The sequence below is a fragment of the Primulina eburnea genome, chromosome 2 (assembly GCF_022965805.1).
Source record: "Primulina eburnea isolate SZY01 chromosome 2, ASM2296580v1, whole genome shotgun sequence".
Classification (NCBI taxonomy): domain Eukaryota; kingdom Viridiplantae; phylum Streptophyta; class Magnoliopsida; order Lamiales; family Gesneriaceae; genus Primulina; species Primulina eburnea.
This window is the reverse complement of record NC_133102.1, coordinates 41,799,395-41,815,464: the sequence shown is the minus strand read 5'-3', so window position 1 is coordinate 41,815,464 and position 16,070 is coordinate 41,799,395. Positions and strand designations below refer to the sequence as shown.

The following is a 16,070-nucleotide window of genomic DNA, read 5'->3' as shown; positions in this document are numbered from 1 at the left end:
ACCAAGGTAGAAGGCTTGCCAAATATTCTGCCATAAATATCAGTTTTGAGTGTTCACTTCAAGCATTACTATATTATTTTTCAGCAGAACTCTTAGCTGCTCTCCACTTATATCCCCAGTCTCTGATTTGAGCGTCGGAGAGGCTACGCCGGGACACCCTCCTGGTCCCCTTCTAACGGTCTTATTCGTGATTTCATGCTCAGGATAATTTCGAAACCCGCGTCTGGACTAGTGACACTTGCTAGAATCGCACCCTAAATTTCCCGTGAGTATCACATTTGTTTGTTGGAATTTGTACTTTGGCCTATTGGACTTTTTACAACTTGAATGATAATTGGATAAGCATCTTATGACCTTGATGAGTTGATGGTAAATGTGAAATGAAGAACGTTCTACACTTGAAAATAATATTAGCATCAGTGAGCTTATATTGAGTTACACTTTGTGAATGTGTAAAAATGATTGATTAACATACTCTCTCTCGCGCCCATATGCAGAGGGTGCAAATCAAGGACCTAATTTGCACTAAAAATGCTTGACTTATGTATTAGCGAGAATGTAACCAAGGATGATATCATAAATACTTGACTTATGTATTGCCATATATTTCAATCTAGCTTAAAGAGTATTTGAGAATAATCTTTAGAGCCACTCTTACGTTATTTACGAATATTTCTCTAATATATTATTCAAATATTTTTTTTAATTTAGTTTTAGGGGAAAACCATAAAATATTTATGGTCAAAATGTTGAATATAATATATATAGTCAAAATCGAAACATCGTTTTAAACCAAAAGAAATATCCCCTTCACTCGCATGCACCTTTCACATGTAATAATGCACAGTCGTTCTAGCTATTTAAACCCCTCCACCATCCATCTTCTCTTCTCACTCCAAGACAACAAACAGAACTCGAGAAACTACAAATTGATCGAATGAGAATGTGTAATCATACGGATAAAGATGATTCGTTGCCCCGCAGATGTGTGTGGGTGAACGGCCCTGTTATAGTCGGCGCAGGGCCGTCGGGACTGGCAGCTGCCGCCGGACTGAGGCAGCAAGCCGTCCCGTTCGTGATTGTAGAACGGTCAGATTGCATAGCATCTCTCTGGCAGAAACGGACTTACAATCGCTTGAAGCTTCATCTCCCGAAACAGTTCTGCCAATTGCCGAATTTCCCATTTCCCGATCACTACCCTGAGTACCCGACAAAGAATCAGTTCATCGAATACCTGGAGATGTATGCGAGGAATTTCGACATAAACCCGCAGTTTAACGAGTGCGTGGAGACGGCGAGGTACGACGAGTCGTGCGGGTTGTGGAGGGTGAGGACGAGAGTCTCTGCCGGCGGGTCTGAGGTGGAGTATATTTGCCGGTGGCTGGTGGTGGCGACGGGGGAGAATGCAGAGCGATTGGTGCCGGATATCGAAGGTTTGAAGGATTTCGGTGGGGAAGTGATTCACGCTTGTGATTACAAGAGTGGGGAGAGTTTCAGGGGGAAGAAGGTGTTGGTTGTGGGCTGTGGGAACTCAGGCATGGAGGTTTCTCTCGATCTTTGCAACCATGGTGCCAAGCCTTCAATGGTTGTTCGCAGCTCGGTAAGCATAATTATAGAGAGAATAAAATATTCAAATTTTGTTTGTTTTTGTTTTTGAAAAAGCGCTTTAATTAAGAAGTATGTCTCACAAATTATTTCTTCTGTATGTTTTATACTTCAGGTTCATTTGCTGCCGAGGGAGATATTTGGGAAGTCATCGTTCGAGCTTGCAATGTTGATGCTAAAATGGCTACCGCTGTGGGTGGTGGACAAGATTTTGCTTGTTTTAGCATGGATGATTCTCGGAAACGTCGAGAAATACGGGCTGAAACGACCATCCACTGGACCGTTGGAGCTGAAGAACACTCAAGGGAAGACTCCAGTTCTAGACATTGGCGCACTCGAGCGGATCAAAACAAGGGATATCCGAGTTGTCCCCGGCATTAAGAAGTTTACGCGCGGCACGGTCGAGCTTCTTAATGGCGATAAACTTGAGATCGATTCGGTTATTTTGGCAACTGGATACTGCAGTAACGTCCCCGTTTGGTTGCAGGTAATTAACATATCAATATATACTTGTTTAGCATTGTTTATTCTTAAATATCAGAGTTTGTTTTCTCAAGTTCCTGTCGTTTGGTACAGGAAACTGTACTATTTTCCAAGAATGGGTTTCCAAAATCTCCATCACCAGATGGATGGAAAGGAAAAGATGGACTATACGCGGTGGGATTCACAAGAACAGGCCTATCTGGTGTATCGGCAGACGCCATCAAAATAGCTCAAGATATTGGCAGTCTTTGGAGACATAATTTGAAGCATTATAAGAAGCAAAAAGTGCCCATCCACAGAAGTTGCATTACAACCTTTCAATCAAAGGGGCTTTCAAATTCTTTCTAATAGGCTTCCATTTTTCTCTCATTCCTTTTTTTGCCAAATAGAACAAACATAATTTTGAGAGTTAACTAATACAAGAATAGATAACGTAAAAGCAAATATTTGTGAAGATTTTCAGATAATAGAAACCGTATATCAAATACCCAAATTTTGAATTGTTGGCATTTCCATTACCTGACGGGGTTGTATAATATATATTTGTATGATAAGTTAATGAAAGAAGTCTACTAAATTCCACTTGGAAATATTTTATGACAGATCCAACAATCCCAAATGTATTAAGGCCACTGATATATATTTGTATGATGAGTAGATGAAATAAAATTTCACTTTTCTAGACTAAAAATAATTTAAAATAAAGTAATATGTCAAAAACTTGTGTGAGACTGTCTCACGGATCGTATTTGTGAGATGAATATTTTATTTGGGCCATGTATGAACAAGTATTACTTTTTATTCTGAATATCGGTAGGATTGACCCGTCCTACATATAAAAATTCGTGAGACCGTCTCACAAGAGACCTACTCAAGTAATATCTATCATTTTTTAAGTGCAAATCAAATAAATATTTTTGTTTGCATTTTAATCATGTAAATTCATGTGAAACCGTCTCACAGATACTAATCTGTGAGACAGGTCAATCATATAAATATTCACAATAAAAAGTAATATTCTTAGCATAAAAAATAATATTTTTTCATGGATGACTCAAATAAGAGATCTGTCTCATAAAATATGACCCGTTAGACCGTCTCACATAAGTTTTTACCAAATTCATGATATGTATGTTGGAGAAATGGATACATCCATCATGGAAACAAATGACAATAATATTTAATAAAAAAATTCTAAAAAATTTATATATATATATAATCGTAATCAAATTTGTGAAAAATATATATTATTTGAATTAAACATGAAAAAATATTATATATTGGTGACAATTTTTTTGACTTGATAAAATAATAATTATGATAATGCGCTCAATGTGGAATTAAATAGTGGATCCAATTCTCAAGAAAAAAAAATCAACTCACGACGTTCTTCTCTCTTCCTCCGCGCGTCACAAAACCCTAATTCCCCAAATTTATATAACAATTCTGCCATTAGATAAACCCGAAGCTCTAGAAATTTTCAATCGGCGTAACAAAGACGTATAGGGGCCTAGAACATTTGGCCAATTTCAGAATAATCTCTTTGTAATGGCGTCAATATACGGAGCGTCTCAGCTCGCAAGGGGATCGATTCCCTCTCTCCCGCTACTCCTTTGCGTACCCAATTCGCCGTTCTTTCTCGCCTCCCAAATGTTGTTTCAACTTTTTGCTGGGGAGATTACGTTAAACTTTGGAAAACCATTTCAAGAAATTCGCATCCCATCAACATGCGGGCGATGTGTTCTGCGTCATAAGGACAGGGAACGGAAGACGCCGTCTAGAAGACCGTAGGAGGAAACCCAGTTGTCGTTTACTCCAAAACTTGGTGCTCGTAAGTGTCCGTTTTGATTAGTATTGATTTTTTTTGTTAAGAACATAATTTATTTGGTTTCTTTTACACAATGATCTGTTATTTTTATGAAAAACCTTTGTCAATTTTACTCTTCGATTGTAATTGGGCTTTTTGAATTTTATGGTGGAAGGTTCTCATCGGAGGTGAAGTATTTGTTCAAGAGTGTTGGCGTCGATCCATTTGTTATTGAGTTGGATCAATTAGGTATTACTATTGCCTTCTCTTTTCCCTTAAAGATTTTCACTCTGAAGCATGGTTCGCCGGAACGGCCGTGTTGCCACCGGAACGGCCGTTCCGGAACGGGAACGGCCTTGCCGTTCCAAAGTTCCGGGGTGGGTCGGTAGATGACTTGTAGCGGCGTTTCGTAAGCGATATAACGGTGGAAAACGGAGATGGAACGGTGAACGGAACGGTAATGCAATTAGCGACGGTTTTAGCTTTAACCGTCGCTAATAGCGACGGTTTTATGTATTAGCAACAGTTTATTTAACCGTCGTCGATGTAAATCGGCGACCGTTTTATTAAAACGTCGCGAATATAGCGACGGTTTTTTTAAAACCGTCGCTAATCCTGGTCTATATCGTGGAGATCAATTTTCCCAACTGAATCTCAAAGAAGAATACGCTAATGATTTTGTTCCTCCATGTTATTCTTTATGATATAAGTCTCGATTATATAGCATTTACAGGTATCTTTCTATATAAATGTTTGTTTTCATCATCTATATGACATGGTGTTGGAGGTCATGGTCCCGAGTATAGATCTTCAAGTAGAGTTAATAGTTCTACTGTGTATCGTGGATTCGAATACTATAATCGTCGTGACGAAATACTATTATAAAATCAGTCATTTCATTCTAATGATCTTTCGTCATCTCAATCTAATCAATATCCATATGAACAATCACGTCAATATCCAAATGTTCGAAATCAATTTAATCTACGAGATAGTGATGAAGAATATAACAATGATCTCGCTCATCCGCGTCACTCTAACAATGATCTCGCTAATCTGCGTCACTCTTTATGGTATTAGCTTTGGTATGTTATAATTTTTAGTGTGTATTTCTTATTGTGCTATTATTGTAAAATAATTTTGTATTGATATATTAATTTGTAATAAATTCATATATTTTATTTTTTGGTATGATGTAATTTATATTTAAATTTTTTTACTAATTTTTTGAATTTATTAATTTTTTTATACAACCGTTCCGCAACCGTTCCGCAACATAACATTGGAACTGGAACGGTCGTTGCCGTTCCAAGCACCGCAACCGTTCCGGCGAACCATGCTCTGAAGTACTGTTTGGCATAGAGGATGGGATGACCAAATTATTAAATGTAAGGTAATTTATGTATTGTAGTGTAATTAATTACACGATGTTTGGTGTAATGTTGAGTGTGGGCTATGCGATCAATGTTTATTTTATCATCCAAACTAAACGGTACCTAACAGAACTGAATGTGTATCCGCTTTGGTTAATACTTAATCTGTGTGGTGCTTGCAGTTTCATTTTTGCTTTGCTTGCATTTCCTTGAACATTATTTCAATGAAATGAACATCTGTTACATGTGAAAAATAGTTAAGCACGTGGATGACTTTAAGTCATTCCAATCTGGATAATTTCAATACTTAGGCTTCACAAATGAAATGCTTAGCGATTTCTTTTATTTATTTTTTGAGTACGTAATGTTAAAAGACATGCTTCCAAACAAGTGAGATGGAGCTGGCATGATTTACGTTGACCTATTTCTTGGACTTTAGTTCAATTTGTTTGCTTGAATAACTTAATTGGCAACTCATTTATTCCAACGGGCCTTAATCCACCAGTTTTCAAATTCAAGTTTATTTCCTTCTTTCATGGTCGACCCATATAATCATCTCCAGTAATTTCCCAAGGCATTTGTCGTATTCTTCATTGAGTAAAGAGGAATGAATTGTCCAACCTCAAAAGGTTTTATGGCGAGAGTGCAGAAATTAATTCTGTATCAAGAAAGTTAGTGTTAGATGTGAGCCCAAACAACTGGTGGTGTTTCATGAAGTTTTTCTATTGTTCAGGCCATCAAGGGCAAGAACTACAGAAGGCTTTGGAAAAGCTAACTGGACAGTCAACTGTTCCCAATGTATTTATAGGTGCGAATTATCAACAATTAATCATCTTATTTGATTCTTGAACCCATTATAGTGTTGCAACTTGCATCTCTTTTGCTTTTGGTTATGCTTGTTTATACAATATATATTGAAGTTTATCTATAACCAATATATTTCTTTTTCTTTCCCAGGGGGCAAGCATATTGGTGGCTGTACAGGTATCCTGTTATGAACATTAAGTTGATGGTTGCAGAGTTGCACTTTGGCTAAATTTTTAGATACTTCCTGAATATAAAATTTAAAACACATTCCTAAGTTCTTATGATACTGGTGAAGAAAATAAAATGATTATAATTTATATTTATACACAGGTAATCACTGAAATAGCAAGGGCTTCTAAATCTTATGGTGTGATTAGCTCAGTTAATGCCACTAATTGTAGTGTCAACTTGGTGAAAATAATTACCTTAAACAAATGCTATAATGACCCCTGAAATATTTTCTTATTTTATTTTGGTTAGATACTGTCAAGCTGCATCAAGAAGGAAAACTAAAGCCTTTGTTGGCTGAAGCTGGTGCCAAAAAGTCAGAGTAGCCTCTTGATCTTCTTGTTGTTGTGTACAGGTTCTACTTGTGCATTGAGAGTTCTAGTAGTTCTACAGCTAGATATACTACCATTTCTCCTTGGATTTGGTATAAAATTGTACTATTATTTTTGTGCCTAGGTTTCATAACTATGGAATTCTTTTATCTTTTCAGGACATGTCTTCGTAAATGACTAAGTTAATTTTTTTCTGATGGATACACTCTAAACCATGTGTAATTATTTTTCCACGTTTGTTGGAGCTATTGATGACCTTTTTTTCAATTATACTTGATATTATTAAGGCTATTCTTCGATCTTTCAAGCCACCGAACAGCTTCTGTCGCCTAAATGTACTCCTTATATTTCATTAATATTTAGCGTCTATCTGGATCCTTCTGTGGTGGTCTTCTATTCTTCACTGCTAGAAGATGCCTCAAAAGTCAAAATGTAGATATGATGGAGATCTATGTGTCTGTTCTAAGAGGTTCACAAAATCTTTGTTCTTCTCCAGCAAATCAATGAAGATAAAATCAGTTGACCGATGTGGTTGAGGTACATTCTTTACACTAGAATGGAATGTCATCTTATCATTTCTTTACTAATTGTTTATTTTATTATGAATTGATTTTAAGATTATCGTGATTTATGATTTCCTACACATGCACTGCAAGAATAGAGCAAAATGTTCTTTTACCAGTAAGTGCTTTATACTATATCATCTAGTTCATGCAATGATCATATCAAGATTCTTAATTTTTATACCAAGGTGACTGTTACAATACGCCTTACCAGTTTGTAGCTATGTATTTTTTAGAAAATTAAACTGATTCGTAAGAATCCTATTTGAGACCATAAATCTGCAATCATTATGAATTTTTTTTGGTCATTTGCTCTTATTTGTGTTCAAAAATATTTTCTTGTGTACATATAAAGAGATATTGACACTGTTCTAAGTAAAATTCATGTAGAAAAGAAGTGTTGTTTTTTAGGCATTTGTTAATGGACACAGGCTTTGTACAAATCACATTTCTCCTTAGTCTTTTGCCTTTTTTCCTCCTATCATTTCACTGAATTGTTACCATTCATCATTTATCGTGTTATCGAAACGGGTCAATCCTGACCTCTTAAAACTTCACATTGATCATTTTATATATCTCCCGTGGTTCACTAAATATAATTTGTGTACCCATACATTTGTTGCCACCATAAATCCAGATGCAGCAGATGTCATGCTGCAGGTTGTTCAAGCGAACAACCTCGACCCAGGGTCGTGGTTGCAAAAGAGACCAAGGTACAACTGAAAGTTCAGATGGTGCATATGATCGTTTCAGATGTATGAACCCTCTTGATTTCATTGGTGGCCCTGACCCACTAGTGGCTCTTGAATGGATCAAATCATTGGAGGCTATATTCGATTACTTGAAGTTTATCGACTAGGATAAGGTAAGTTGTGCTGTATTTATGTTGGTCAAAGCGGCTCGTATCTGGTGGGAAGCCAACAAAGTTACAGTTAATGTTCGAGAATTAAAGGGGGACGAGTTCAAGGAATTATTCTATGCTAAATATTTTTCAAAGGAGATCAAGGCCAAGAAGGTGAAGGAATTTCTTGAATTGAAGCAAGCTATGTGTGTCGCTGAGTATACTTTGAAGTTCGAAGAAGGATGTGTTTTTGTTTCTTTTATTGCTGAAAACGACATAGATAAGGGAGAACACTTCCTTCGTGGTTTGAAGCCAGAGATTCGAAGAGATGTTCATATGTCAAAGGTGGTCACATATCAAGACATCGTTGAGAGCGCCTTACTTGCCGAGCATGACGAACAAGAGATTGAGAAGGAACGGCGGTTAAGGAGGCAAGCTTTTCAAGTTAGAGGGCAAGGGATAAGTACTAATGTGCGATGTGGCCACAAAGGAAAAGGCAAGATGGAGCAACGCAATAAGCTTTCTTTGCTTTCTTCAGATACAGAGCGACCATTATGCCTTAAGTGTGGCAAGCCACGCAAAAGTGAGTGTTTGATCGGTAGTGGTCGTTATTATCGATGCAAAAAATTGGGCATACAACACAGAAGTGCCCTCTCTCTTCAGACAAAGAAAATGTTCAAGGCAGAATTTTTACAATGACAAAAGAATGTGCCAATCCTGATTCTTCAGTGATATCAGGTAATATTTTAATATCTGGTAAGGAAGCACCTACATTAATTGATACTGGTGCGACACACTCTTTTATGTCTGAAGTGTTCGTGCATTCTTTATCTGTTGAACCTACTCTTATGCCATTAAACTTCAATATTGTGTTGCCCTCTGGAGATGAAATTTGTCCAACTAGTATTCTTAAGGCATATCCTGTGCAAGTGGGTACTAGATTATTATTTGCTGATCTTATTATTATTCCGATGGTTGCATTTGATGTTATATTGGGTATGGATTGGTTAACTGCTTATCGTGCGGTGATTGACTGTGTGGGCAAGACTGTGAAGTTTTTAGCCGATGACCATGATAGTGATGTATTTGTTGGTCTAGGCTCTTCCATGAGTATTCCTATTATTTCTTGTCTACAAGCTAATAAGTGGTTGCACAAAGGTTGTATTGGTTTTCTTGCTTTAGTATTGGATGTGCGAAAGAAAAATAATATGCAATTACATGATATTGATGTGGTTCAGGATTATCCTGACGTATTTGCTGATGATGTACCTGGATTACCACCTGATAGAAAGGTGGAGTTTGTTATTGATTTAATTCCAGGTACATCTCCAATCTCTTAGGCTCCGTATAGAATGGCTCCGATTGAGATGAAAGAATTGAAGAATCAATTGCAGGAGCTATTAGATAAAGGTTTTATCTGACCTAGTTCATCGCCATGGGGAGCTCCGGTTTTATTCGTGAAAATGAAGGAATGAAACGGATTGTTCGAGGCAGGAGAAATCATATGGCATGATAAGGGGAAAACCTTTGAATTGTATTACTTATTTTTGGGGTGATGAACATTGATAGTCATGGGTATCATGTATTTTGTAGAAAATGTATCACATTTTGGTGGTGATTTTTGGTTATATGGTGATGATATTTTGTGAAAAGTTTGAAAATCTTTTTATGTAAATAACAATTGTTTTTTCCCCTTTACAATGAAAGGCTTCCGCATATGTTCTCTTTAAATTTAAATGTCATGGGAGTGGGTTGTTTCAATTGGTATCAGAGCCGACCTCTCATAGTACGGTGTGGTTCGAGGACGAACCAAGTGGAAGCTGGTGGGCATGTGTGGCCCGGGGCCAAAGAGGGCGGGGGGTGATCGTCGGTGCCATGAGGTTGCACGGACAATGAGCGGCTCCTGGCAGGCTTCTAGGCGAAGGGAACATGAATGAACCGATCTTACACCGGAAGGAGATGGATTCCGAAACTGTTCAGGTATGGGACTGTGCAGTTGAGGAAGGCTTAAAAGATTTGATATGTACTACTCATATCAAGAAGGTGCATCTTCTTTTCGGTAGCCAATCACATAAGAACTCCAAAGTTAAGTGTGCTTAACTTGGGGTAATTTTGAGATGGGTGACCCCTGGGAAGTTTCTCAGTGTGCGCGTGAGTGAGGACATAAGCACGCTGGAAAGATCCGTCTTGATACAGTGATGACAGTTGTCGAATTTGGGACCTTACATTTTATCCTCTGCCTAGGGCTGGGGCTTACCGGGCTGACTACACTGAAATAATCTGGATCAATTGTATTTTGAATCCTTTTGGCACAGGTAGTAGAGGCAGGCAGAAATGACTGTTGACGCAGCACTGAAGGAAATGGAGACCTCTTTTGCTGTTCTTGATCCACCAAAAGCCACCGACGCTTCCATTGAAAAATCCATTGAAAATAATGTTCATTCCGATTCTAAGGAGTGTGCGGAAACTGACGTAAATTGTGATTTTAAGGATTCTGATTTGAACTCCAATGGGGATTCAAAATCAGAAATGAAAGTGAAGGAAATTGTTGATAATTTCAAAAGTAATGAAAACATGCCCGTGTGTGTATAAAGTAAAAGATAAAAACCTTATGACTTCTAGTGTTTGTTGGTAAGGGTGATATCGGTGGCTGAGCTTCTGTTACAATTGGGGCTGGCGGTCCAGATGATGACTTTGGTAACACTTGAACTACTTCCACATCTTTCTGAGTTGTTTGAAGAAGTTGAGGGGAAGACACACTAGCTAGCCCAGATTGCAACAGCTGTCCAGGAATTACAAGTGGAGGCAGCATCGTTTCTGCAGGAACTGAAACAGATGCCCCAGTAACGAAAAGTTGTTACAGGTTGAGAAATTGTCTGCCAGGATAAGGTTGCTGGCCCAGGCATTGCATTAGGAGGATTAGCTACTGAAGGTACACTTGCATTGGCCAAAACTAAAGTAGAGGAAGGGGCCAAAGTGGGAAAATTAGAGATTGGTATAGATATAGAGATAGTGGATGTAGGGGCAATCTTTGGCAATAGATTGGGCGTCTTTCCAGATGCTAGTGGTGAAGGGTGCAGATGATGAACATTCAAAGACAATGTTGAAACAGGTAATGACGTAGAGGTTAGACCAGCAGAAGTAGCATTGTTTTTCTTTCGATAATGTCTTTAGTCTCATTTTAGACTCCAATACATCACGAATCTAATGATATCTCAAGTTTATATGCTTTGACCGTGAGTGAAAAGTGAAATTTTTACTGAGATGAATTGCACTTTGGTGGTCACAATCTAATATATATTTTATTGCTCATGGCCCAACTTCTGTAGGAACTTTTTCATCCATGAGACTAAAGGCAAGCTTATGTATTGCAATATATTAAGCCTTTTAAGTCGAAATGGCAAAACATTTTTGCAGTTTAGATCGTCATCAAATCACTCTTCTGGAAAAGTAATCAAGATCCTCAACGTAGACTTTCTCAAGTGCAAACCAACAGCACCATCCAACATAAATTTATCATTCTCAAAGCACATATTCTGGAAATACTTCTAAGATACTTGAAAATACATTTAACTGTTGTCCATTGTTATTTTCCAGGATTAAAAAAACACGACTTACAACACCAATTACATGGCGATATTTGACTTCGTACATACCATAAACATACATCAAGCTACCCATACGGATGCATAAGACATTCTTTATCCTATGTTTATCTTTCTCACTTGTGGATTTTGTTTATAACTAAGTTTAAAGAGTCCTGCAAGTGGAGAGACAACAAGTTTGGCTTGCTCGTGTTAAATATCTCAAGAGCATTTTGTATGTATTTTTCTTGAGATCACCACAACTTGTTTTTCTTTTTGTCGCAAATAATTTTCATGTGGAGGATTTGCTTAGCCGAACCAAATATTTCATGGCAAATGATTTACTAAGCTCTCACTTGATCTACTCAATCTTTAAATCATCACGGCCAATAATTAACATGAGAATCACAAAATGTAAATTCTACGACAATGATTGGAAGTAGTCTTACTATAGTGTCATTAGTTTCATATAAGCATCAAACTTTTTGTACTATGGTCTTGACGTTTGCTTAAGCACATATAAATTCTTTCTCAGTATGCTCTTCGAGTTGCTCCATATAAATTTCTTCTCGATAATTTTCTAGTTCTCCATCATGAGTGAGTATCACATATACTGACATAATATATAGTGGAAGGATGTTTGTCTCGGGTGGATGTTCTTAAGTGAGCTCAACTGATAATTTTGTTGGGTTCTCATCAACTGGTTCATTCTTAGTTAAAGTAGGATCACTTGTCTGAATATCTAACATGTATAATAGATGGACGAACCATACCCAAATCAACTAGATCTTCATTGCTAGAATTTGGCTTCTCTGATTTTTCAAAATTTACAATGGTCCGATCTTCAAAGAAAACTGCACCTCTCCTTTTACAACATTCTTCTGGACTTGGATCTCAAAATCTATACTCCAACTTTTAATGATTGTCTCCAATAAAAAAATGCATTGTCCCATTATACTGACAAGTTTGGATCCTTCATCTTTGGGAACGTGCACAAATGCCATGCATCCAAAAACTTTCAAATTCTTACATGAAACATCTTTTTTTGTCCATACTATACTGTGATCTAGCTTCACCAAAGTGGCGAATTTCAAAAACATTCCTCACATTCATCAGATGCAATCGGCATCCGACATCAGTAATTATCTAGACATCCACTCGTGCCTATAATTTTACACTTTGCATTATTATCCATCTTCGCATTACCAAACTCACCATCGGTGTAGGTAGAAAACACATCACGATGAGTAATAACGTGATACAAAACACCAAAATCAACTACCCAATGAGAATTCTGACATGTGAGATTATACATCTAATAATTTTTACTATACTCAAATAGTCACTCGTTCAATTTAGCTGAAATCCACAATATCCGTCTAATTTTCAAATTTAATGCAGGACATTAACCTCGTGTGTGTGAATACTAACAAGAACAAAATAGTAACTTTCAGCACAAGATAAATAAAAGAATACTTTTTGTGACAATGGTACACATGCTTACATTATTTGACAAACATAGAACAACTCACTGTCTCGAATCAGTGGATGAGTTGTGGTTAAGTAAACTAGGCTTTGCATCACCACCATGCAATCCATACTGCAACAAGAAGTTCATTAAGAATTTAAATATTTACCCAAAAATAAATTAAAAGTACAGAAAAGCGAATTACTTACAAGTATATGAACAAAAATAAACACTCCATAGTATCATCATGGCAAAGGAAAAAATCAAACATATACCTTTTCTCTCATCCTCGAACTCCATATATCAGAATCGCCTCTGGTTGACCCGGATGCTTTGCCTGAATATGAATGTAAAAGAGGTTCCCTTATTCTACTCCTACGGTCATAATCTATCTCGATGTCGTCGTCGTCGTCTCTCTGACTTGAAACTGATCTGATTATTATGGCAAAAAGTATGGACAGCACCTAAAAAGGAAAAAAAAAAGATGCATTCATATGAAGTCAAAGTATATCGAATATGACTAAAAGGTAAGCGTAGTCTATGACAGGTACCTACAGTTTTGTTTCCACGTATTTCTCTTTTCTTAAAGTAGCAAGATGTGAATCAAAATCAATCAGAGATAACAGAATGTCCATGCATTCTAACATACAATGATTCAACTATAACAAGTATTACAATCCCGAGGATTTGGATATAAACGAGTAGTCAAATTTTGCTGCGGACTTATATATCTTACATGTCAAACATATAGAAACAAAATAGACAAAAACATGCCTGTATTACAACAACAGCAATGCCAACCCACTCAAACACATCCATGTTGCTTTTGATGAAGGCACATACACTTTCAAGTTCTCCAGTGGGGTCGAAAGGAAGCTTCTGAAAAAAATTGGGTTTTAAAGGAAAACAAAAAGGTAAAAGAACACAAGCATCAGTGTGAAGATGTTGATTACCTTCTGCCACTGGTGATCCAGTGAAATAAAAGCCACCAAACTCACTTCCAATAGAACAAATACTGTACTCAGTAAAGCATACTGGAAGGATTATGGAGTCAAGGATATATGGTATGACACGTTCAGAAAAGCTCACAAACTTCAGGTTATGCAGTATCACGTCTCAAAAAAACTAGCATGGTTTAGAAAATGGATCCGTAAAAGCAAAGCGTTTTTAACATCGTCCATTTCCAATTACGTAAAGAAATTTTTCTCAGCTTTATCTTTACCTCCAAAACATACTTAATTTAATCTCTCTTTCTCTCAAACATTCATAAGGACAAAGGAGCATTCATATTTATCTGTAATCCACATACTTCCCATAAAAACTTCATATTTTCTTTGTTAAAAGCACCAACTATCCATAATCTAATACCCGGTCCATCTTTTTTATAATGAGAACTTCGAAGTCTCGCCATCTCTCCAATTCATTCAATCCTTCACATGATTCTATCAAATAAAGTTACCAATAACGTGGTCTACGAAACTGCAAAAATCATGCATACGACATTCTTGGCATGCTTCACATTCAATAATCTTAGATTTCTGTTAAAAATATCCAAAAATCAAATGGAATTATGTCACAAAGGACATCTGTAGATATAAAATGATCAAAAAAATTTCTTAGTTTTGTCCATGTCTATATGTATAGTGCATGGAAGATCTGCAAAAAAGGATACAAAGCAAAGACAACAGCCATTGATTGCTTCGGCTGCGAAGTGGCCAATGCAAGTAATGCAACAAATCAAAATTCCAACTCCCATAAATCCATATACAAACCTGCACATTATATCAAACAGATGGATAACCATTGACTAATAGCTAAACAAACTTAAATTTTTCATGAGCGAACCAAAATTTTGTGCAACTACATCCGAATTTATTTTTCTTTGGAAGGATCACATTCATTCTTGATCTCCACCGCCTTCAATAGACAAATCGTACCGATTTGACGATTTCACAATATAAATCTAAAAAAAAACACAGCGAAATCAACTAGAAATGAAAACCCATTTCAAGATCGAATCAGAAACCTCAATAACTTGATACGATCAACGGAGGAAAATTCATCGCTATTAAGAAAATGAGCAAATCATCAGTACCATGTCTCTGGGAGGAACCGGAAATCAAGGCCCAACACATTGTGGTTAAATGAAACGGCGGCCAGCGGGGGCGGGAAACTAACGTCTCCGTGGTGGCGGTGCCATTGATCAAGCATGTAACCTGAGTATATTATCATCGAGACACCAATGAATGTTTGCAAAAAATTCAAGAATTTGAGAATGAATGCCAGAAATGTATGGCAACATGGGGTTCGCATATCTGATTTCTCTTATTTTTTCTTCTAACGAGATACAAAAATTTCAAATTAAAGTGATTTTGAGGAACCCAATTAGAAATCTACCCAAAAAAAAATTTGGTTTTGACTTTGAGTAATCAAGATTATATATATATATATATATATATATATATATATATATATATATATATATATATATATATATATATATATATATATATATATATATCAAAATTGCATTACAGTATTTCATTATTTATTATAATTATATTTTAATCCTCATATAAATATAAACAAAATAAACAATAAAAAATAATATTAATTAAAACAGACCATGACATCAAAACTAGTTATTCTAAATGTCTGAAATTTAATAATATAGTAAGAATACTTATTATTCAGAAAATAAATCATCCGACACTTTAAAAATCTTATCAACTATATACACATTAACATTTTGATTTGATTCAACTAAATATTCGAAATACTTATAAGAGTAGGTCTTTTGTAAGACGGTCTCACGAATCTTTATCCGTGAGATGGATCAAACTTACCGATATTCACAATAAAAAGTAATACTCTTGACGTAAAAAATAATATTTTTTCATTGATTATCCAAATAAGATCTCTGTCTCACAAAATACGACATGTGAGACTGTCTCACACTAGTTTTTGTCTATTTATAAA

The 16,070-nt window shown here is 36.4% G+C and overlaps 3 protein-coding genes and 1 long non-coding RNA gene across 4 annotated transcripts; 2 read left to right on the top strand and 2 right to left on the bottom strand.

Annotated features, from left to right (window-relative positions):
* Nucleotides 1-910: 910 nt before the first annotated feature.
* Nucleotides 911-2,646, top strand: LOC140824720 (probable indole-3-pyruvate monooxygenase YUCCA5). The gene is made up of 3 exons (XM_073186266.1): nucleotides 911-1,600; nucleotides 1,721-2,092; nucleotides 2,182-2,646. The coding sequence occupies exons 1-3, from the start codon at nucleotides 938-940 to the stop codon at nucleotides 2,434-2,436; spliced, it is 1,290 nt and encodes a 429-aa protein (XP_073042367.1). The 5' UTR covers nucleotides 911-937; the 3' UTR covers nucleotides 2,437-2,646.
* Nucleotides 2,647-3,447: 801 nt separating this feature from the next.
* LOC140823270 (monothiol glutaredoxin-S10) lies at nucleotides 3,448-6,905 on the top strand. Its single transcript, XM_073184524.1, is given in 5 exon segments — nucleotides 3,448-3,919; nucleotides 4,071-4,144; nucleotides 6,002-6,076; nucleotides 6,226-6,252; nucleotides 6,556-6,905. Coding segments are annotated over 5 exon segments (354 nt in total). The 5' UTR covers nucleotides 3,448-3,815; the 3' UTR covers nucleotides 6,630-6,905.
* On the bottom strand, nucleotides 4,070-5,229 carry LOC140823271 (uncharacterized). The gene is made up of 2 exons (XR_012116171.1): nucleotides 5,150-5,229; nucleotides 4,070-4,951 (listed from the first exon to the last, which is right to left on the bottom strand). It is a non-coding gene; the product is annotated as an uncharacterized lncRNA (long non-coding RNA).
* A 5,928-nt stretch (nucleotides 6,906-12,833) lies between the features above and the next one.
* Nucleotides 12,834-15,493, bottom strand: LOC140824719 (tetraspanin-18-like). Its single transcript, XM_073186265.1, has 6 exons — nucleotides 15,187-15,493; nucleotides 14,764-14,863; nucleotides 14,045-14,125; nucleotides 13,866-13,970; nucleotides 13,367-13,555; nucleotides 12,834-13,223 (listed from the first exon to the last, which is right to left on the bottom strand). Exons 1-6 carry the CDS (start codon nucleotides 15,402-15,404, stop codon nucleotides 13,152-13,154), a joined length of 765 nt encoding a protein of 254 aa, XP_073042366.1. The 5' UTR covers nucleotides 15,405-15,493; the 3' UTR covers nucleotides 12,834-13,151.
* Nucleotides 15,494-16,070: the final 577 nt, after the last annotated feature.

Excerpts from the sequence above, each read along its gene's own strand:
- LOC140824719 (XM_073186265.1), bottom strand. The coding sequence starts at position 15,404 with ATGCGAACCCCATGTTGCCATACATTTCTGGCATTCATTCTCAAATTC. Across the intron at positions 14,126-14,763 it reads ATGGCTGTTGTCTTTGCTTT|TATGCTTTACTGAGTACAGT; the intron begins GTATCCTTTTTT and ends TAATCCTTCCAG. Across the intron at positions 13,556-13,865 it reads TTGCTGTTGTTGTAATACAG|GTGCTGTCCATACTTTTTGC; the intron begins GCATGTTTTTGT and ends TTTCCTTTTTAG.
- LOC140824720 (XM_073186266.1), top strand. The coding sequence starts at position 938 with ATGAGAATGTGTAATCATACGGATAAAGATGATTCGTTGCCCCGCAGA. Across the intron at positions 1,601-1,720 it reads CAATGGTTGTTCGCAGCTCG|GTTCATTTGCTGCCGAGGGA; the intron begins GTAAGCATAATT and ends TTTATACTTCAG. Across the intron at positions 2,093-2,181 it reads ACGTCCCCGTTTGGTTGCAG|GAAACTGTACTATTTTCCAA; the intron begins GTAATTAACATA and ends CGTTTGGTACAG.